Raw genomic sequence first — 22,386 nt, 5'->3', positions numbered from 1 at the left:
ACAACATAGAAAGAAGGTAACTCACAGACAGAGTTTTTGTGGCTGCTGTCCTTGCTTGGTAGCATTTTGACTCCTCTGGACTTCAGCTCAATTGCCTTTTTCACTGAAAGAAAACAAAACAAATTATCAGATGAGACTCATAGTTCACAAAGTCATACTTTAATCTCACAGCAAATCCAGTCTTTTTTTTTTTTTTTTTTTGGTTCTTTTTTTCGGAGCTGGGGACCGAACCCAGGGCCTTGTGCTTCCTAGGTAAGCGCTCTACCACTGAGCTAAATCCCCAGCCCAGCAAATCCAGTCTTAACACACTTCTGGCACCCCCTGATCTAGGGACCAGGATATAAAAGGCCATTGAGAGGAAACAGATGGAAAACAGGTTACAGATAATTAAGTCTTTTTGGCAGGAAAATGTATCTCATGACCATGTATCCAGAGCTGAAAATAAATGACAGTGGAACTCACCTTCCACATCCAAACCCACTCACTGTCAGGAATCACCACTTGGATGCATCATTGTTGTCTCCCCAACCACACAGACTAGATTGTACTTTCAGAGTTTCCATAGTGACACTGACCCTGATGCTTTCTAAATAATTTACTGTATTCATGAAATTCTTTTCACAAAAATAGATGCTGACCATACATTTATCCGCATTTTAAATCAACTATTTAAATTTTATCATGTGGCATTTTTGAACTATGAAACACCATGTTAGAATGTTGTAGGTTAAACATGAAGGAACCCATCTCCTTCCCTCCCCTGACTGAACACACAGAAAACAGTTTTAGCAAAGGCCAGATAAGGTTTACAGTCTACACTGGTGTCACCTGATCTTTCCTAAAGCCAGAGAAGAACAGAGACCAGTGATGTCACTGAATCTTTTTTACTTTATTTTATTTTAATGGAACAACAAAAAACAAAGAAATTCTTTGCCACCTATCCCCTCTCTAATAAAATCTGAGATGTGTTATTTCTTAGAAGATTTTGAGTCTTTTCACTTCTTCACTGGGAAAAACCCTTCATAGAAGGAACTTCACAGAGCAACAGAATTAGAGGGTCCGCTAGGAAGACCTGGGGATGACCTAGACATAGTCTCACCAGTAGTCTGGGAAGGAGGTAGATGTCTGCCCTGTCCCCCTATGGTTTCCTGACAAGCAGAATATCACTCATTCTGTATACAGGAATCTGGAGGGTAATCACAAGTCCACAGCCAAACTGAAGCCTTGGGCTAGTGTCTCCCTGTTCTCTGGATCATCAGGTGTTAGATGTTGGATAGACAGAATTCTATGAAGGCAATTGTCATTGAATTATTTTTCAAGTTGTTCCTTTTTATGTAAGCTGCATTGTTCAGACATCTCTATTCAGTGTAGATGGGGCTTCTATTTACTCCCTTATTGGCATAAGCAAAAGAGCTGACCTTCAACTTATAGTCTTCTTTTGGCTAATCTGAATCTGAAATGTGTAGAATCCTTTAGCACTATAAACGGCAAAGCTGGAATGATACAAACATACAAATGCTTGCTTGTGGGCTTAGCAGAGTAACAGAAAAAAAAAAGCAGGAGTGTGAAGGGAATATAATATCTTCCAGAGCTCCTCCCACATGCATGGTTAATGAATGACAAGGTTAGTGTGGGTTCCCAGGACTAATGTTACTCATGGAGAAATTGAGGGGCACATCTTAGATTCACTGTGAGAAAGTGCTAGGTAATCAGAAATTCTCAATTGGTCTCTCTACTCTCCTGGATCATCAGCTGATCCAGTCCTTGAGTGGAGTGGGATTAAGGACGAGAGAATAAATAGGGGTTCAGAATTCCTGTTGAGTATCATACGGTGAAAGACCACATCACGACCAGTTGTCCAGTCAGCAAATCAACTTAGGATGGTTGAAAGCTTATAAAGTTTTGGGGGAGAGAGGGCAGAAACATCCAGGAGGGGCAATGGTCATTGGATGGGGACTTAGGATGCATGGGATGCCGCATTAGCATGGGGAAGCATTTCAGGAATCTCAGTTGCTGGTTGCAGAGTTTGTGTCAGGAGAAAGGAAATTGTCCTTTCATCGGATGGCGGATATGTAACATTTCTCAGGTAGAGGCATATGTGTGAGTTTAGCCGGACAAGATCATAGAAGGAGAAAACTCATTGCTGAAGGGAGTCTCTGATAATGGGCCAAGCCCAGAAGCTATCCAGTCATGGCAGACTTTGACCTTAATTATCAGAGTTTTCCCACATTTGACCTTCAATACCTCAGAGTGCACTGTTATAGAGCCACTGTGGTTCTGCCCATACTCTTTATGGGTGACTCACTCCATCCAGGGACCTAGCAGTATAAGGAGAGAAAAACCCAGAGAAATTACTTTGCTGTGACAATGACTTAAACACCTTGAACCCTGTGGTCACTTGTGGTTGGTAATAGCTCCAACATGACCCAACTTTCCCTCTACATCCACAAGGTTTGACTTAAAGGGTTGGTAATTGGTTTCTCAGTAGCTGTCCACAGTGAGTCCTGCCCCATGTTTTCTATGTCTCAGTTTCCTTCTTTGTGATGTTAGTTTGTTATTTCTCATCTCTCTTTCTGTATAGTGAGCAAACAGAAAGTGAGAGCAGGAAGCTGCCATCCCTTAGAACAGATCTCCCTGTGAGGTCTGCCCCAGAACCGTGTCTTAATTTAAAAATCTCGAGTGCCTTGATGTGTGTTCCCCATCATTTTACTTTCTTCTACAGAAATAACTTTATCTTGACATAACTCAGGGGAAAGGAAATGAATGTGCAATGAGCAAGACAAAGGAGAATCAATGGAAAGATTATACAGTGTGTTAAACTCACAGCCAATTCCACTCAGTGTAAACAGATAAAACAAACAGAACTCAATTCTCTCAGAGTAAAAAGAAAGACTGAGAGGCGCACAGGGTGCCATAACAGTGTCTGAATATACTAGACCTCTCGGAGAATGTGATGAGCCCATAAATCCCACAATTCTACAAATAATTGTTTGAAGCTCTGTGAAGCTAAATTCCCACCAGGGATGCTTTATTTATTTTTCAATATGGTGGTATTAATTTTTTGTTACTCTCTGAGCCACTGAGTTCTGATTTATCTCATGTTCCTTTAGCCTCTTATTGGAGGACAATGTTTTTTGGCAATGTTGGCCAGAAAGAGTAGTTGACATATATATCCTTGGTCTACCAGTTGTCTGCACTTTTCGTCATGCCCCTCCCTTAGTATCATTCTTCTTCTTCCACACACAACAATTTCTTCAAATTCCTCTCCTCATCTTCCTCCTCCTCCTCTTCTTTCCATCTCCTTCTTTTTCTTCCTTTCTTCCTTTCTTTCCATTCTTTCTCCTTCTCCATCCCTTCCTTTGTCACTTCAGCTCCTATTGAGGCTCACGGAAAGACCCTAACTGACAAAGCAACAGGCAGGAAGAGAATGCGGCATATCAACCTCAAATCTGCAGGATGCAGGGAAAGATGCTTCTCCCCAATTTCCTGCACTTCTCCATGAAACAAACAGAAAGCTATTGAACTTGTCCATTCTAAGCATTTTGAAAGAAAGATAACCGCTCCCTTGTAATTCTCATGTTTAACCTCAGACCTAGCAAAAGAGAACCTGAGCTCAAGTTAAACTTTTCTTCTTTCCTCTTTTTAGCATGGCTACTGAGAATTGATTGAATAGAGTTGTTAATTTATGCTTTGAAGATGACCAGCTTGGCTTTCCAATGAAAAGGCATATAAGATATATGTTTAGTTTGGGATCTATTGCTGTGTAAAGACACCATGATCAAGGCAAATCTTATAAAGAACAACATTTAATTGTGGATGGCTTACAGATTTAGAGCCTTAGCCAGTCATGGTAGGAAACATGGCTGTGTGCAGGCAGATTTGAATTTGGTGCAGGAGGAACCAAGAGTTTTATATTTTGATCCAAAGGCAGCCATTAGGAGACTGTCTTCAAGGCAGCCACGAGAAGGGTCTCTTCTGTACTGGGAGTAGATTGAACATTAGGAGACCTGAAACTCACCTAGTGCCACCTCCAACAAGGTCACACCCATTCCTACAAGGCCACACTTCCTAATAGTGCTACTTGCTGCTGGCGAAGCATTCAAACACATGAGTCTATGGGGGCCAAACCTATTCAAACCACCACAATGTAGAAAGACTGCAATAGGGACTCTGGTCAATCCTGGATAACATAGCATCATAAGTAACATAAATAATTCAGTCATACACTTAGACAGTGGTGACCAGAGGCTGAACTTGATACCAGGGAGTCAATGGGCAAAGGGCACAAGAACTCAATTTAGACAGATGAGTCCATGAATTCTATTTGCATAGCATGGTGGCTGTGGTTAATGTTGTATGCATGCTTGAGTTTAGCCAAGAAAATTAATTTTAAACCTTAACATAAATAAATATTTAAAAATGTGGAGAGCAAATATATAGTCTTGGGCATCTGAAATGTTTAATTTCTCGTTTGTGGTACAGTTTGAATGGTTTACGAGATATAGTTGTGGTGGAAGAAGTATGTCATTGAAGGTGGACTAAGAGTTTGAAGGCTAGGGGAGAGGGAGGGTTAGGGGGATGTTGGCCCGGAAACCGGGAAGGGGAATAACCATCAAAATGGAAATAAGAAATACTCAAGTTAATAAAGATTAAAAAAAAGAGTTTGAAGGCTTCAAGCATTCCATATTTGTTGTCTCTGTCAGATGTTTGTGGTTAAAGATCCCTTCCCTCAGCTTCTGCTTCAGCAGGTCTCTCTGATGCCAGTTGTTAGGCCTCCCTTCCATGACACAGCCGCATCCCCGTATAGCCATAATGCAAATGAACCCTTCTTTCCATAGTTGCCTTGGTCATGACATTTTATCATATCAACAGAAAAGTATCCAATATACTGGCACATATTCTAGTGCCAGGACAGCTGAAAGTGCCATGCATCACCGAGGAAGGAACCAGCCATGGAAAGAAAGGAAAAGAAAGAGAAAGGGTAAATAATAAATAAATCCCCCACTTGTTTTCTTAACTATGCCTCTAGAGCTAGAAGTTGATTGTTGAGTTTATTTCTCCATTCTATTATTGGCCAAGAACAAATGTCTTTGTAGTTCAAATAAAATTCAGGTTGTTTCAAACAAAGTTATTGTACTGAATGTGACGATAAAACCTATTGAGAAACCTGGCTAACAGCAGCGAACTATCAAAACTGACAAACAGCTTCTGTTGGCTTTAAAAACTCAGGATTTGACACAGATCAGTCAAAATAGAAATCATGTTTATTTACCAAGAGAATTACCATAATTTTATGAATGAATTTTTAGACTGAAAGCATTCTATTGAAGTGGTAAGTACATGGACAGTTCATTCTTAGAGGGCAGCCATGCTCACCCCTATACTACCAAGACCTCCCCAAACTGTTGGTTCTTATTGAGGAATTCTTACACTCTGTCATTATCTAGACAATATATGACATGTACTAAATCATGAGTTGCCTCTCTCATTGGTCAGAATCATTCTTTTCCCATAAATACCCCCTTTTCACATATTTGTCCTATAATTATTTAATCAACATGGCAACAACTATAATCAACCTTTTGTTGTGTATATTGTCTTATGGCACCGTGTATGATACAATTTATTAATAAAATTTATTAGTTTTAATTTTTTCTTGGTTTTTCTTTCCTAACACAGGTTCTCTCAGTGTATCCCAGGCTTGTCTGGGAATCATGACTCGTCTGCATTGAACTCCCAAATACTGGGATCACAAGTGTTTGTTACTATGCTTAGCCTCATTTGGATGAATTCATTCTGAATTTAAGAGGCAATGGTTCATTTTAGAACTATGCTTTCTGCTTTAAAAGTTTTTTTAAACATTTTTGTATTTCTTTCATTGTCAGAAAATAAAATTATTTTTGAATATGCTACAGTCTTTTCAATATTTTTGTCATTTAACAAAAAATTAAGAATTAAAAAGCAATACCATGCCTTAAGGAATTGAGGCTGTTCAAACTCCTTTACTGTCCATAAAACTCAAGTTTTTCTAGGAGCTTTCACACCTCAGTCTGTTACAAATTGTTTCAAACATTAGGGCATAGAATTGTTTTTAAATTAATCATTCTCATCATTACTTAGTCTAAAATCATGATCTCTCTAATTAACACTGATTTTATTGCATTTTACCTTGAAAAAGCCATAAAAATCCAGAAGATTTTATATTTTAAACACATTTAACTTGAACCCATCATTGAACAGTCTGAGGCTTATAAAATGGCTAAGCATTGCCCTAGTGTTCTGGTATCTGTCATGTACAGTGTCAAGTTCGAATGCTGGGAGAGGCACAATCACAGGGTCTCAACCATGGCTACTCTGAAGATAAAGAAGCCATGTTCTCATGAGAGTCAGATCTCCAGCATCTCCACCTGAACTAATCACGTCAAATTCATGATCTAACACCCCTTCATGCATTTGTTTTGTTGAGATGTGTATCTGATATGTAACCCAAGCCAGTCTTATATACATGGGTACATTCCTGCCTCAGCCTCCCAGTATTAGAATTGTAAGCAGAGTCTACTTCGTCCAGCTTTGCTGTTTTCTTTCCTCTGCTGTGACCAGATTTTTCTATTCCTTTTTAGTTTTTCTGCTTAAGTGATCAGTTTAATACACAAACATGCTACCTTATTCCAATTCCTCTAAGAAATCTCAAGAGAAAGAGGCACAAAGCAACTAGAACCCCACTAGGAAATGGTGGTGTTCTTCCCTCTAGCTTCTGAGAGCAGGAAGGGTAGGCCGTCTCTTTGCATCCCCTCATTTACCTCCTAAAGCAGAAACAGATGTCTCCAAAGTCAGCTCCCACTTCCCTCGATTGAAGCTGTTACTGAGTTCTCTATGCAGCCACTGCCTCCTACACACCCTGATATGTCAGCTTTCACTCAGCTCTGACTGAGTTTAGCCTAGCACAATGGCTACTCACTCTCAAGGCTGATCTTTATAGGACTGCCCCATGTCTAAACTACTCATATGACCCATTGGTCACATGGACAAGGCACATATCCAAGCTGACAAAGCAGCCTGCTCACTTTACGAGTAGCTACTGGCTTCTTCACTGATTATTACTTAAACATATTTTACATTGAAAATGTATCTGTTTTCTTTTCTGTGCTTGTGGTGTCAAACGAGAAGCATTTTGGCAAACACTCTCTGTTGAGGTGGTTCCCATCTCTAAAGATTTCTTTTAAGACTTTATCATAGTTCATGGCACAACATGTGTAGAATTATATAAGTACACATATATTGTTGTATAATGCCAAACTTTTCTAAATTTGGACTTTGGCTGAATAAGTATATACTATCTTCTAAGCACTCTTTTTAAGACTTGTGTTAATGTCTCTTGATATCAACCACATCATGATAAAGGGTCCTGAGGAAGGAATAAGAATCTGTTGTTGTGGGAAAACACTGGGTCCTCAGAGGGCTCACACAATTCCAAAAGCAAAATGAAACTTTGTAGGATGATGTCACAGGTGAGGCAGGTACAAGATAGGAGGAGGCCTGTCATTGGATGAGAAGGAAGGATGGGCGGAAGAGAAGTTTGAAGGAAGAGGAGGAGACTAGAACAGACAGGAGGAGACAGGACGACAGAGGAGAGGGTGAGAAGCCATGGCAGGTGACGTTAAGATTCCGCTCTGTGTATTTACAGGTTGTTATCAATGTTCCTAAGGGATGGATGGTACTGGGCTTTGTATGTTTAAGTGGGCAATTATATCTATCAATTGGATCTAAGATTATTGTGTTGTGTGTTCTTTTATGTGAGGGTTTGAGTGTAGGAAAGTGGCTGGGATGTGTTTCCGCCAAGATATCTAGCAGATATATTGGGACACCGCGGTGCGGACCCAGCGAGGTAAAAGACAACTATACATTTTTTTTTATTGTTATATTTTTACAACAACAAAACTTTGACATCTCCGCCTCATTTTGCATCTTCTTGTCTCCTTTACTGTGGATGAAGGCACAGAGATAAGTCATTCTCCTAACCCTGCCATGTCCTTGGGTCAGGGATGGACAACTTGATAGGACAGGCCTTTGAGGCGAGCATCCATCAGGCAGCTGAAGCGATTTACCTGAGAAACCCGTCTCATCAAGAAATAAGGACTTGGTCGGACCTCCTTACAGAACTGGAGCTGAGATGAAGATGGGCAGACCTCTGTTAGTGCCCAGTAATAAATTCCTCTTGTCCAGTTCTGCCTCTGCTTACACCTAAAGCACACGCCCCATAGCAGACCGGAAGTCAATTGACCCCTTTATCTGTTTCTCTTCCAAATATGAACAGATAGAATAAATCTTCCCTCTGTGACTGTCACCACCATCCATCTCTTTACTAGCGAATAAGCAGCTCAGTCAGATGTATGAGGCTGCCTGGGCCTGAGGTTTAACCTTAAAGAAAAGAAATCCAGTTATAATACTATCATAGAGCATTGATGTTGTATCATTCTATTATTCTCCATATGATGGATTCTCTTCGTGGCTATTGCATAAAATTAGATAAAAATCTAAAAATTTATTAAGAGGAAATCAGAGAATCAAAGGAGCACATTGCCCATAGGCAGCTAGTGTTGCAGTTTGAAATCTTTGGCCTAATTCCATGGGAACGGTGCAAATTAACACATGAAGTTGATAAAAGTGCCTAATTTTTCAGAGGAAAAAAATAATTTCAACTCTGTTTCCATTACTTCTTCCCATGTTTTCCTTAAAATGCACTTAATAATGGTCACCTTTCGTGTGAGTCAGCACCTCTGCTTGCTCTCTGGGCCTCTGTGTAACTCAGAACACCTGTTGACTGTGTGTTCAAACACTGGTCCATTTCTCTAAGTAAACTGCTAGAATGAGAATGAGCCATGGCTGTCACCCCATCAGACTGAATTGATTGCTAAAAAAAAGCTGTGTCAGCTACCTCACCACTCATACCCAGGAATATCTTAACTAAACCTCATCTGTCACCAGTCTTCCAGAAAACAATCACCAAGCAGCTAGGCGAAAACGGATCCCAGTGTTATCTACATTTAAACTAATGGATGCACTTACTGGCTCACTTGTTGACGTATATCTCGTAGTAACGCCTCGTCATGTACAGGTTATTTTACAGGGAGCTTAATTGTTGCTGCGGTGAGTCACTTTTATGTTCTAGAAATAACTGCTGTGTTGTTTTCCCAAGGTCATCTCTCCTGCAGTTCTCATTACACAATTATACAAAGGCAGGCATCCCTACATCTCTCTCAGACGCTAGGATGCCCTTGAACAGCAACCTTTGCAACTAACTAACATCTGTGCTCTGGAGCCTAGATGGTCAGATTTCAGTTTTGTGCTTAAATCAGCCAGTCTGCTCAGTCTGAGAATGAGCTGGTGCAACTCAATGCAGTAAGTGACACACGGCACCCACCTCTAACAGTGCCATGGCTGGCTGCCCTTGCCAAGTGGTCATTGGAAACCTTTAGTCGAAGGTCCCCTTAAGACACTAGAATGATAATTTCACATGCACATGTACATGTAAGCAAATTGCAACAGTCATGAGTGTATTACATCAGTCAGACAGAAACTTCTGTGTCTTTCCCGAATGTCGGGATTTCTTTAATAGAAATAAAGTCACAAACTAAGTCAATTCTGTTGACTGTATATTTTCAAGTTGTTTTATCCCTGAGACTTGGCTACTGATAAACAAAAAAAAAATCTTTAATTCAATCTTTGTTGTCAGTATTAACTCTCATACATTATACTCCATATATCAACATTTTATTATTTATTTAGTTATTTTAAGATATTTATTTGTATGTATGTATGTATGTATATATGTAAGAATGTATGTATGTATGTCCATGTACATGCCTATGGATGCCAGAAAAGAACACTGGATCCTCTGGAGCTGAAGTTACACGTGGTCAAGTCACCCAACAAGGCTTCTGGGAACCAAACTCCAGTCTTCTGTAAGAGGAGCAAGTGCTTTTAACTTTTAGATCATGCCTTCAGCACTGATATTTTAAAAACAGTAAAAAAAAAGTCCTTCCACCATAGTAATGCCTTTAATGCCTTGAAAGTGAGTAAAGGAAGTGTATGCATAGGGCACCTGGTGAGATAGCGCAGCAGTTAAAAGTCCATGTTATGTTTTTAGAGGATCTGAGTTCGGTTCCCAGCACTCATGTCTGGAAGCTTCAAACTTTGGGTGACTCCAGCTCCAGTGTATTCTATGCCCCACCCTCACCCCAGTGTCCTACATGAGCACTGCATTCATATGCCCCCACATGCACAGATGTGCATAAATATAAAACAAAAATCTTTCATGAAAGTGTATCTTATGACAGAATGTTATAAGGATTAAAGAGGCCCAACATGGCTCAAGAGTTCAATGAGACCCCACTGGAGGCACACGAACAGACTTGGTAAAGATGTAGATACAAAGGGACCCACAGTTAGACATTAGAGAACTCCAAGCGATATCTCAGCCAGCGGTCCAGAGTCAGCTAAAGGTTCCCAGGACTGAGAGCCTTAAGGTTGCATTGAGGTATAGCATTCATTCATAAGACCATGGACATTGTGGGGATGAAGTAAACGATCTGGACCAGATGAATACATGTGCGATGGACAGAGGGAAGTCCAAGCAAGCCATGGGGGCAGTGTAAACTTGTCAGGAGCTATAATAGGACAAGCTAATAACTAGCTGGTAGCCTTCTTGAGATGGCCTGCTTCAGATTATTATATTATCTGTGGCAGGTTCTCTCTAATAAGGCAAGGTCATAGGAGAATTCATTTTGGGAAAGATTCCTGCTATTAATATCCTTTTCCTATTATTATTAAATGTATATAGCAATCACTAAGTAATAGCACACCCCTTTGGAGCAGATATCTGCAGATCTATGAAGATGTACTGTCTTATAGTGATGCTATACAGACAAATAGAAGACTTCTTAAGTCTTAATGATGATCCTATAAGAATTCCTAAAATTATATCAGTGATTAGTAAGCTCTGCTATTAGATCCTTTTGTAATAGTCAAAACTGCAATGAGAACTCAGCCGGTCTCCCAAGTGCCACCAGTTAACTGTTCTTAGATAGTGCCCAGACTTTCTCTTACTCAGAGCACATTCCAAGAGGTTGTAAAACAATTAATCAAAGGTTATAGAAAGGAAACTATTTATTATAGGTGCTATGACAGAAGATAAAATATTAACTAGGTTTATTTATACAAAACTTCACTAATAACTTAGCTATGGTTTTAAACCTTCTGTGAACCTGTGGAGCTGTGACAGGTGATGGATGTTTAGTCCTAATGGATATGCATGCAAACATGCTCTGTTGTGAACTTCTATTTCAACTTATGATTTGATTTTCTGTGTGAACTTGTGGTGAACTTTTAAACATATGATCATGTATTCTGAAAAATATATAAGTACTGAGGACAAAGAGATGAGAAAACAGAGTAGGTACTTTTTTCCCTTTCCCTGTTTAGAGATAGAATTTTTTTTGAGGAGAATTTTTGCCTTTCCCTGCTTAGGGTAGAAATTTTTTTCCCTTTTCCCACTTAGAAGAATTTTTCCTTTTCCCGGCTTAGGATCTTTCTGCTTTCCCCTATGTAGCTTTAATAGGAAACTTTTTACAACTTAGTAATAAACTCTATAATCACATTTCAAAGTGTCCCTTTTTCTTCCTGCAACTTCTGAATAGCAGGCTGGAAAGTTAGAGCCACACAGTTCCTGCTGAGATAGAACAAAGGGCACATTACTTAATCCCCTGCTGTGAGGCTACAGGTGTCAATCACCTAAGCCTTTTACCCTCAGAAAGAGCAAGAAAGTTTTTAGGACATTTTAGAATTATCGTCATCATTTCAATACAGTTAGAGAGCTAGAAGATCTTGAGGCCCTCAGTCTTAAAAGCCATCACCAGAGTCCTACTCTCTGAACTCCACTACTACCCTCTCAGGCCCCGAGGATCCCAGCAGAAACTAAGCTCAGCTCAAGCCCTTGGCATAGTCAGGGGTCCTCCAAGCATCAGTGCTTTGATACACACACTGAGTGATCACATGACTAGTCAGGGTGGGTGTTGCCCTTTGGTATTAGGTAACCTCTTCTTTATGGGGTCCAGGTGCAAGGTTTGTTCCCATCCCTCAGTCTGGAACAGTTTCTCCACTCTCAGGCCTGGTTGATCTGACATGGTTTTCATATTTCTATGTTCCTAATGTGGCCCTAGATTGCTTAGATATTCTCTAAGAGAACCCCTTTCACTTTCAAGAACACGTCATTTATCATTTTTGTGCCTCATGGGAGGCAACAGGCAGTAACTTAGGTTTACATGAACAAGGTATTCCACCTATGTGATTGCCTTCACAATGGAGTCAAATGCTGCTTGTAAGATAGAGTCTTTTAGGGCAAGACAGTCAAGAAATCATGTTTTCTATGATACGGAGTTACTTAGAGCAGAACATAGCCTAGTTTTCTATCTGCCTATCATCTATCTCTCATCTACCTAACATCTATCTATCTATATCCTATCATCTGCCTCCTTTCTCCCAATATATCTACATACCTGTATGAGGTCACATCACCTTATGAATAATGATGTCTGGTTGTCTAAGAGAAGCCTATGAAAACTACAGAAACACCAATTAGATTCTTCACTAGCTCAAAGGAAAATCACAGTAAAATTTTTGATCTTAAGGAAGATAATTAACTTCATTCATCCCTGTGTCCTGAGCCACCCTAGACCATCTAGATAATATATTTCCCATGAGTTAAGTGTGCAGCCAGAAGAGTACAGTTAGGATTTAAGTTGTAACAGGCAAGATTAAAAGATCATTTTATTTGCCCTGTGGGGAATTTTTTTCTAGTATAGAATAGAGTTTATTTAGGGCATGGGGAGGGGAGTTGAGATTGGGTAGTAGAGACAGAGAAAGGCAGAGGGCGAGAGTAGAGTAGGAGAGACCAATCATGAGAACTTAGAGAGAGAGTTGGGAGGGGAATGGAGAGAGAAGAGGAAGGGGCAAGAGGGCAGAGCAGAGCAAGAAGGCACTGTGTGGGGATTTATTGGTACACTCTAAAGAAATTATTTTAACCAGAGTTCCCAGAAAGAAGGAGGAAGGAAGGAACCAGAACATGACAGGAGAGGGAAGAGGAATGGGAAAAAGGTGGGGCCATGGCTGAGGATGCATACCTCACCTGGAAGCTGGTAGCCCTCGCAGAAAATCCACACAGTCCATAGAGACTGCATTTCTGTTCTTTTTAAATCTGGCAGCCTGTGGAAGTGTTTTCTTTTGTGTTTTCTGCAATCCTCTCACTGGGCAACTTGGGAGCCACTGGTTCACTTCATTCACTTGTGGTGACTTTTATGAAAATTCAGGTTTGGACAGAGTCAGCTGCTCCAAATCCAATGGTCTCCGACTCATTCCTGGAATTTCCCGAAACTCATAGACACAGCCTTGTCCAGGGAAAGGGCTTGGGTTTTACAAGACTCTAAGATGCTATCTTCCCCTTTCTGTTCTGCCCAGATAACGTCAACTGGAGGAAAACCAGTTCAGACCGAGTTTCATCTTTCCCTCTGCCCTTGACTGCCACCCTTAGCACAGCAAGCTTTGATCATTGATGGACCACACATGTGCATGTGGAAAGGCAGTCACACTGGGATGAATTTAACAGCTTTCTAGGCAGCAGGGCACAGACTGGAGACACAGTCAATGCTACACTGCAGTGGTCTGAGTTTTACGTTTACTGTTTAAAGGTTTTTTAATGTTTTTTACTTAGCCGACTAGTGAGGGGAGACAGCCAGACATAGATACAGTGTGACTGTGGATGTCAGAGGACAACTTTGGAGTTAGGATCTCTCCTCCCACTTTGCTCTTCCCACCTTTTTAAGGCAGGTTCTTTTGTTTCGACTGTACAAGTGCTCTCCAGCTTCCAACGACTGCTCCATCTCCCTATCTCCCATAGGAGTATTGATGCTGTGGATACATGGCACCAGACTATTTTCTTTAATATGGATTCAACACAGTGAAGTTGGGGCCGCCTTGGGCTTATATAACTAGTGTTTTTACCCACTGCACTGTCTGATCTACCACACTCAGGCTGAAGAGTTCTTCTCTGAGAATTACACCAGATAAAGCCAACACCTCATCTACAGGACAGGAAGGGATTACAGGACCAGCTCATGGGAAGCAGCATTGGAATTTATTTAAAGGAATTTAAGCATCAGGACAAATAGAAAGAATGAGACCTATCCCTATCTTGGGTTTTGGGCCCCAAGGTCTCAACATTTGAGTAACTACACTTATAGTACTTGTTGGCATCTGAGGTAGCATCTCAGAGTGTTATTGGGATGCTAAATCAGATGACAGGGGTATCCTCCGATGTCCAGAATGAGATTATAGCGAAAAAAAGTTTATAATTGTATGTCTGAATTTCCCAGAAAATATATAGGAAGACATTAAGACCTACTGAGAGATCTGACATGCTCAGGCTGAAGTAGAATTAACATGGCATTGCTATTTCTACACACCTTAAATGAAAAATTTATTTTGCTTCATGTGTGCAAGTGCTTTGTATGTATGTCTGTATACTACATATGTGCGTGATGACCCATAAAGGTCAAAGTAATGTATTATATCTGTTAGAACTGTTCTTACAAATGGTTGTGAGCCACAACGTGGTTGCTGGAAACAGAAACCTATGTCCTCTGTAAAAGATGCTATTACTCGTAAGCACGGATGTGAATTTTAACGTTCTTATTGGAAAATATTCCTGAGTGAGAGGAATATATCTGTCTCCATGGAAGCAGTTTCCAGGCACATTTTGTTAATTTTTTGGAGAGTTTGATTCTACACTGTCAATGGAGTTCTACCATACTCCAGAGTAAGGGTTCCTTTCTTTGTCTCACATCCAGGAATTTTCCGTGACTTTCCTGTCTCGGTACCACCCACTGTGTCATACATGTTATAGCATCAAAGAATAGATTGTATAAATGGTTATAATATTGATCCCTTCACAGTCAGGGTCAATCAAAATAGAGCATCCACTATGTGCTGTTCGTAACACCCAATAATAACTAGGGAATGCATCATGAATTCATTTTTTTACCCTGCTATGATTTCCATTATTTTTACCAAATTCTTTCTAATTTTACATGTAGGTATAGATACGTGCATGTGCCCTCATGTATAAGCCCTCATATGATCCAGTGCCCACAGAGACCAGAAGAGGGCATCAGATCGCCTGAGTCTGGAGTTAAAAGTGGCTATGAGGTATTTAAGTGGGTTCTGAGAACTGAACTCTAATCCTCTGCAAAAGCAGCAAGTGTTCTTAACTGCCTAGACCTCTCATCAGCCCTGGAATATACTTCTCTCACTTACAAAATGTTTGCTTTGAACCATTAAGTTCTACATGTTTTGATGCCAGGAGCAGCCTCACATATCTTTAGTTTACTGTATTCTGAACACATGGCTGGCTGGTCATTCCAGTAATATTCCCAAAGGGAATGAATGATCTAAAGTCAGACTAATCAAATGTATCCATTTTGCTATGTGATATGTAAAATGGTCTTTGGGGAAACAGATTTTTACTGTATTCTCCTGAAATAAAAGAAATTAGTCTCTTGCTAGGTACTGCACTGATGTTAGATGTTCTGCGCATGGTGGAAGGGCCACACTATGCAAAGCAATGATATCCTACAACTTAAAGGTTTCATTCTATCTGTAGTTTTGTCGTGAATATGTGCCCCATGCTAAATAAATAAGGATTGATCTGCTGCTCCTCCACGGACAGCATTTTCATGTTCGTGTTCATCTAACCATCAGGTAGGGTGTTTTAATAGGAAAAGCCTCCTGGCATTTCAGTGTAAGCTTTGGATGCATCCTTGGTATCTAATCTGTGTCCTGGGTCTCATTACAATGTCACCTGGCAGGTGAGCAATGTCCCTAGATCTCAGGTTCCCTTTCTGTTTAATAAAGATAATTATCACCTTCTTTGCAGAGGTCTGTGACAATCAAACGAGAAAACAAGCAAACACCCAGCAGCTGTGTGGCTCTGCACTGTGTGAAAAGTGCTTTAAAAAGGCTCTGTGCTGTGTGCTGGGTCAGCTTTGCAGCCACTGGCTTAAGAGGGTGGGGGATTGGGGACTCCACACTTAATGCTTTCCCTATGTGCTTTACTCTGGAAGCTAAAAACAGATTTGTCACTGAGTTGAGCTAGCACAGGAGGTGATTTAGCCAAGATTCCTATTTGGTTTGCACACTTCTCTTGTAAGGACATTCTTGGTGGCCTTGATCCCTTACTGCCTCCACAGTCCTCTCCAAACAATGCTTGTCATTTAATAAAACAAATGGACTTGATTGGAGAAAACAGGGGGGTAAGAACGAAGGAGGAAAATCACCAGACCCTCACATTCGAAATTGCTGGTGTCCTTTCAGCCCTTCCCTTACTCCACCCTTGTGTAGAATCAGGAGTCCTAAGCTTTTTACATCACACTTCAGCACACATATCTGTCTCCATCCACATGACAACCTTGTAGCAGGGACCTCTTACACACACACACAGATACAACCTCCTCTTCCCTGCACTCCTTTTTGCCTCCACCCATTGCATAGCATTCATGGGACTGATCTCCCAAAGGGAGGGTGACATTTCCCAACAGTAAGTTCACAGTACTGGTGGCTCAAATCTTCATATCCTTCTTTCAAGGAAATAACTGCAGTATATGTATGTTCCTGGAGACAAGGAGAGGCCTCAGTGTTACCAATCAGGAATCAGCAGAGGCAGGTCGTGGACAGGGACAGGTGGGTAGGCAGAGGAGGGCTCTGCTTCATGCACAGCTTTGAAGCCTAGGGAACCAATACTGATCAAGAGCTACTAGCGATATGATAGTGGACACAGGAGAATCAGGCAGGATTGGGATAGCCATTTCTCTTGCCACCACCCAAACTACATCATCTAGAACGGGTTTCATTTGTAAGGCAGCCACTTTTCTTGTAAGCAGCTCCAACCTTCAGTTTCTGCATAGACTGTGAGCTCAAGGGCTAAGTGCCTGAGAGTAGAGACCTTCATGAGTGAGAACGGGAGGTGTAAATGCACGGATACACCGCCTTCTCTGGCCAGATTGCGTCTTTATCTGAGCATGGTTCTCAGCACTGCATCCAGAGCATTGCCAACTTTGTAACCCAGCACCTGCCTTCTGGGGGGATGACTCAGTAAAGGCTCAGTGCCCAGAGCTCACAATGAAAAGGAGCAAAGAGGCCCCTGAAAGTGGTCCTCTGATATCTACACTCATAATTCTGTCCCCATGAAAACATCACAACCAAAAGCAATTTAGGTGATGGAAATGTTTACTTGGCACACATTTCCAGGTCACAGTCCATCATTGTGGGAAGTCAGTGCTGGGACTCAAGGCAGGAACCTAGAGATTGGGACCAAGAAGGAATGATGGGTACTGATTGACTCTCTGCTCCCTCAGTCTCATACTTGTTAGTCCCTTATATACTCCAGGACCACCTGACTAATGACCGTTCCCACCACAGTTGGATGCTGTGCTCTCCTGCATCAATTAAGGATCAAGACAACCCCTCCTAGACCAGCCTGTTCTACAGACAATCAATCACTCAGCTGAAGCATTTCCAGGCTGTGTCAAGTTGATAGTTGATCCTAACTAGAACAAGCAGAATGGCACCACACATAGTAAACATAGTAATTTTGTTTTAAATTGGCATGTTAGTTAAACTTGCCTTCACTGTTATTCTTTAGTTATTATTATCTGGTAAGTAGAATTATTTGGGGGCCTGAGCCTCCAAACTTTGGGACAGCTTAATTAATTTTATTAAATAACATTAAATAAAAATTTATGTAGTGGGAGAAAGGAACAGAAATGGAAAATTTTTAAGGGGGTGTAATAAATATCTAAATGAGCAAGCACAAGAAGCTATTTCTGGGAGAGTAATTAGAGGAGCTTTTCTAAGAGAAGCTATATGAAGAAATAGCAAAGAATGAAGAGGCATGATGAGCAGGTGGCAGTCTGTGATGCAAACTACTGAGGAGACATGTGTCACCATCATGCATTTCCTCTCTGCGTGCTTCCTACCATCAACAAGAAACACAGAAACCCTAAAACAATGTCTTCAACTTAAGCAAATAAGAATATAAATGTAAGTTACCTTCAAGTGCAAAAGTCGCACGTACATGTATGCAAATACATATGTATGAATGCATACATGCAGATATACACAGACAGACAGCACACACGGATAAACACATATGCAAATATATACATATGTATATACAGGCACATAATGCACATTCACATATTACATGCCTACATGTATACAAATATGCACACACAAATGCATACACACATATACACACATATATACACTGGCACACATGTATACATATACAAATACATATATGCACAAATGCACTTATGAACATATATATATGCACATGCATAAACATATGCATGCATGTTTGTATACCGAGTTCCATAAACACTAAGATGAAAAATGACTTTGTTAGACTCAATCCACAAAAGCAGAGACAACAGCACGTTTATTAAAATAGCTTTGTTTCAATACTATAACATATCTGCCCAACATGGCAGAGTTGAGGCCATTGCATCATGAGGAGAGGAACTCTCTGATCTGCGAGCTGCTTTCTGGTTTATAACCCATTTTATATTTTGCCAATATGTGAGGAAACCTGCCATCAATAAATCACCTTCAAAAGTACTGTGCTTGGGAAAGTCTCCATTAGTGACACTTCTTGGGTCCAAAGTCTGTGCAGCCCAGAGCTCTGATCGCTCCCTGCAGCGCTGCTATGTGATGTGTTAATGTTCCCTTGTGTCACCCACTATTGATTATATCACCATTCAAGATAAAAAATTCTCCATTTTTCTGAAAGTTCTAACTACTGCAAGAAAAACTACAGTATTTAATGATGTGACCATCACGGTAATACAGGTCTGTGGGAGTCTGACAAGCGGGACTTGATTCATTTTCTCTATCTACTGGACATAGATCTAAACATTCTCATGTGTGATTCTGAACTATGGGAAAGTTCAAAAGTATGAACTGGGAGTTCGTAAGTCGCAGATGCCTCTGATAGGAAGGACAATGGCAGAAGGCCACTCCCAGGCATGAAGGACTGAAGGAGGAATTCTCAACCATGGGTGTGTGGACTGGGCAGGGTCAGGTGCAGCTTCTGGAGGTGATTTTAAGTGATGCCCCTCAAGTTTGCCTCCTGTTACAATGCAGTGGCCTTTGGCTCAGTTATCCTTCATGAAGTGAAGGCCTTGGACTGAGTTCCAGTATGGCCTCTTAACAATTAGAGCCACAGTATATGTCACTAAACTCAATGTACTTCAAGATCTTGGAGCTGTAGACAGCGGTTTACCCATAGAGTACAATATGCAGGAAGGATTCAAAGCCTTTCCAGTATGATCAGGACCAGTCAGGACAGGAAGGCTTCCCATTAACCTGTTAGAGTTTAGCAGCAGTTCTTACCACAGAGGGAAAAAAAAAGGGTGGGTTGTATTCTGGGGAAGTAGCCTCTCTATGAGTAGCCTCTGTATGCATGAAATATCCAGTGCACGATATGTGGGGTGCTGGAAACACTAAGCTAAATCATCATGGTGGCCGCAGTGAAGGCTTGTATTTGAAAGGAACACTGTGTGACCCTCCTGATGAATCTGAGCTGGACCAAGTGTGTGCAGAGACTGTGGAATGATGTCCAAGTGCCAGCTCTGATGCCCTTTACCTCGTTCCCTTGAGACAAGATCTCCCACACAACCTGGAGCAACGTTATGAGCAGACTACACCCAGGTCCTCACGCTTACATGGAAAGAGCTCTTACCTACAGAGGAACATCTTCAGTCCTCCAAACCAATGGCTCTAATCTGCAACCACTGCCTTTTTATGTTTCAAAAATGTTTTTGTAAGTACGGAGGAAAACACATTGACCAATAACTCCAGGTCTCCTCGTTCTGCTATTCCTGGCAGCTGTGTATTAATCAGATCTGTCTTTAGAGAGCTGCCAACATAGACAACATTTCTTAACACCCTGCCCCTTAGTAAATTTGGGCAGAGGCATTTTCTGGAGAATGAGGCACGCTGAATGACTTGGTGGCAGGTTGGGATTCTGACTGGTCACATTAATAACGATAACATTGATCATGGTCTCTTCAGAACACCTTGACCATTTCCCAGTCCCAAGAGACAAGTCAGAAGCCTGGCTGATGGGCAGTGTTGATTTAATTTCAGCTCTTGGAAATTGATAAAGTATTATTAATGACAGGAACTGTAGGAACAGTTGCTGAAATGGAAAAGATTTACAGAAAGAAACTGCAAGTTAGACTCCGAACCATGAGACAAGCAGAGAGAGAGAAAAAGAGAGAGAGTGAGAGAGAGAGAGAAAGAGAGACTGGCTGTGAATTTTGAATGAATAGAAAGGATGAAGCCCAGGATGCGCTTGTGGAAGACAGAAAGCAAGGGAGTATGTAGTAGGCTCTAAGTCCTCAGAAGAACTTCCAAAAGTGTTAGATTAACCTTTCAATACCCAGGAGTGACCTACTTCTCAAGTTCATATTTCATAAATGAAGAAGAGCTCTGGCTCTTTTAGGGTTGTTAAGTACTTTTCTCTAACAGGGCAAGCTGAGTTTTCAAAAGGAGACATTTAGCCTCAGACCCAGGACTTCTCAAGAGCTCAGCAGAAGAACAGAACAGCACACAGTCTGAAAACACCGCTGCTGCTTTTATAAATCCTCTTTTCTTAAAATGGTTGAATGAGCTTCTATCCCTGTGACCTTAAGAACCTAGCATACTATAGACGAACAGGTGGGAGGAAGAAGCCTTGGTAGAAGCAGAGAGGTCCATGCCAAACCCTTGTGTGTCCATGCGTGTGGGGGTGAGCCTTAAGCAGGGTCAGGTGAAACGGTTGCCTTGGGAACGCAGGAGCTCTTCCAGGAGCCCAACTCTATCAGTCTAGCGATTTTGCCTGGGGACATCTCACAGGGCAGGTACTTGACAGAAAGCTGTGCTCTTTAGGAAAGCTCAAAATCTCTCTGGGAGAAGTAACCTTGAGCAAGCCACTTCTGCTCCATGGAGTCCAGTGTCACCACAACAAAACAACTAGGCTTTCTTTTCAAGGATGCTTCCCAGCTGGGTCTCTCAATGAAGTTAGCATTGAGTGAGCCATTCGGGAACAGTGTGTCTTAGCACTAGGGACTTCCTAATCCAAGCATAGGAAACTTCAAACCCAGGAAGGCCAAAGAAAAGCTGGAAAAAAATGTCAATAGCTTAGAGAACCCTGCCAGGGTTGCCGCCTCACATCCAAATCTCTCCGTTAACCTTTTCAATAAGCTGCACAGTGAACATCTTTCTTTTGTTTGTTTAATCAAAGTTCAATCACAAATTTATTTAAAATGATATAAATAAAAAAAAAAGATGAAAAGTCACAAAACAGACCCCAGACTGACTTAAAGGTCAAGAATGGGAAATGAGAGGCCACCTGCCTACATGTTACAATTAAAATACCAAGTTTATCTGGGAGTGGTATTGCATGCATTTAATCCCAGCACTTTGAAGGAAGAGACAGATGGATCTATGTGAGTTAGAGGCCAGCCTGGTCTCCAAAGCAAGACCTAGGGTAGACAGTCAGACCTTTACACAGAGAACCCATTATGCTGGATTACAGATGCTGGGAGTCCCGGAGCAGTAAGTGGGGGATACCTATTCTGTTCCCCTATTCTGGAGAAGACATATTTGTGCTCCAACTTTAAGAAGGCGCAGTGTTCAGAACACTACCTTTAATTCCTGGGTGCTATTTTCTTATGAACATTATGTTTGTATTATTGAATAATGGTAATAACTTCATTCTCTCTAGTCCTTCCTCTGGCAAGTGCTCTCTGTTCAAGGAGCAGCTGTACTATGTGATGTGTTCCAAGGAGGGACAGCCCGCTCTAGTCCACTGCCGTCACATTCACCTTACCATGTAGTCGCAGCTGCAGAGGCCACGGGGAAGAAACACTGTGGTTTCTGGGATTCATACTCATCCTTGTTACTTAGAGCTGTGACCTTGCCTGAGTCCCTCACTTGCAAAGGTAGTCTCAGCTCATGAGTCCTCTGGAAAGTGGCATGTGTCTGTAGAAGGAGGTGGGTGGAGACTGCACAGGCTGCCTGATGGTGTAGAAAGTGCTCTGACAGTGGATCAGCTGATTCATGTGGAATTCCGTCAGACAGCTTTTGCCCACCGAGGTCACTCAGCACTTAGGGTTAAATGATTCAAAGTGAGTATAAATTACTGTAAGCAAATTGGGGACTTAGTGCTAATTCATAAAAAATAATGATAGAACTACAGGACTCGTATATTATATTTCTACATGAAACCATATA

The 22,386-nt window shown here is 41.2% G+C and overlaps 1 protein-coding gene across 2 annotated transcripts in view; it reads right to left on the bottom strand.

Moving 5' to 3' along the window:
- Csmd1 (CUB and Sushi multiple domains 1) overlaps positions 1 to 22,386 on the bottom strand; it is a 1,600,162-nt gene that overhangs the window by 543,017 nt on the left and 1,034,759 nt on the right. For both annotated transcript variants that reach the window (XM_039094737.2, NM_001037327.2), the window contains exon 7: positions 26 to 103. In XM_039094737.2, coding sequence (XP_038950665.1) covers positions 26 to 103 — 78 coding nt within the window. The remainder of the gene's footprint in view (positions 1 to 25; positions 104 to 22,386) is intronic.

The sequence above is a fragment of the Rattus norvegicus genome, chromosome 16, assembly GCF_036323735.1.
Source record: "Rattus norvegicus strain BN/NHsdMcwi chromosome 16, GRCr8, whole genome shotgun sequence".
NCBI classification, from domain to species: Eukaryota; Metazoa; Chordata; class Mammalia; order Rodentia; family Muridae; genus Rattus; species Rattus norvegicus.
This window is presented reverse-complemented; position numbering and strand designations above follow the sequence as displayed.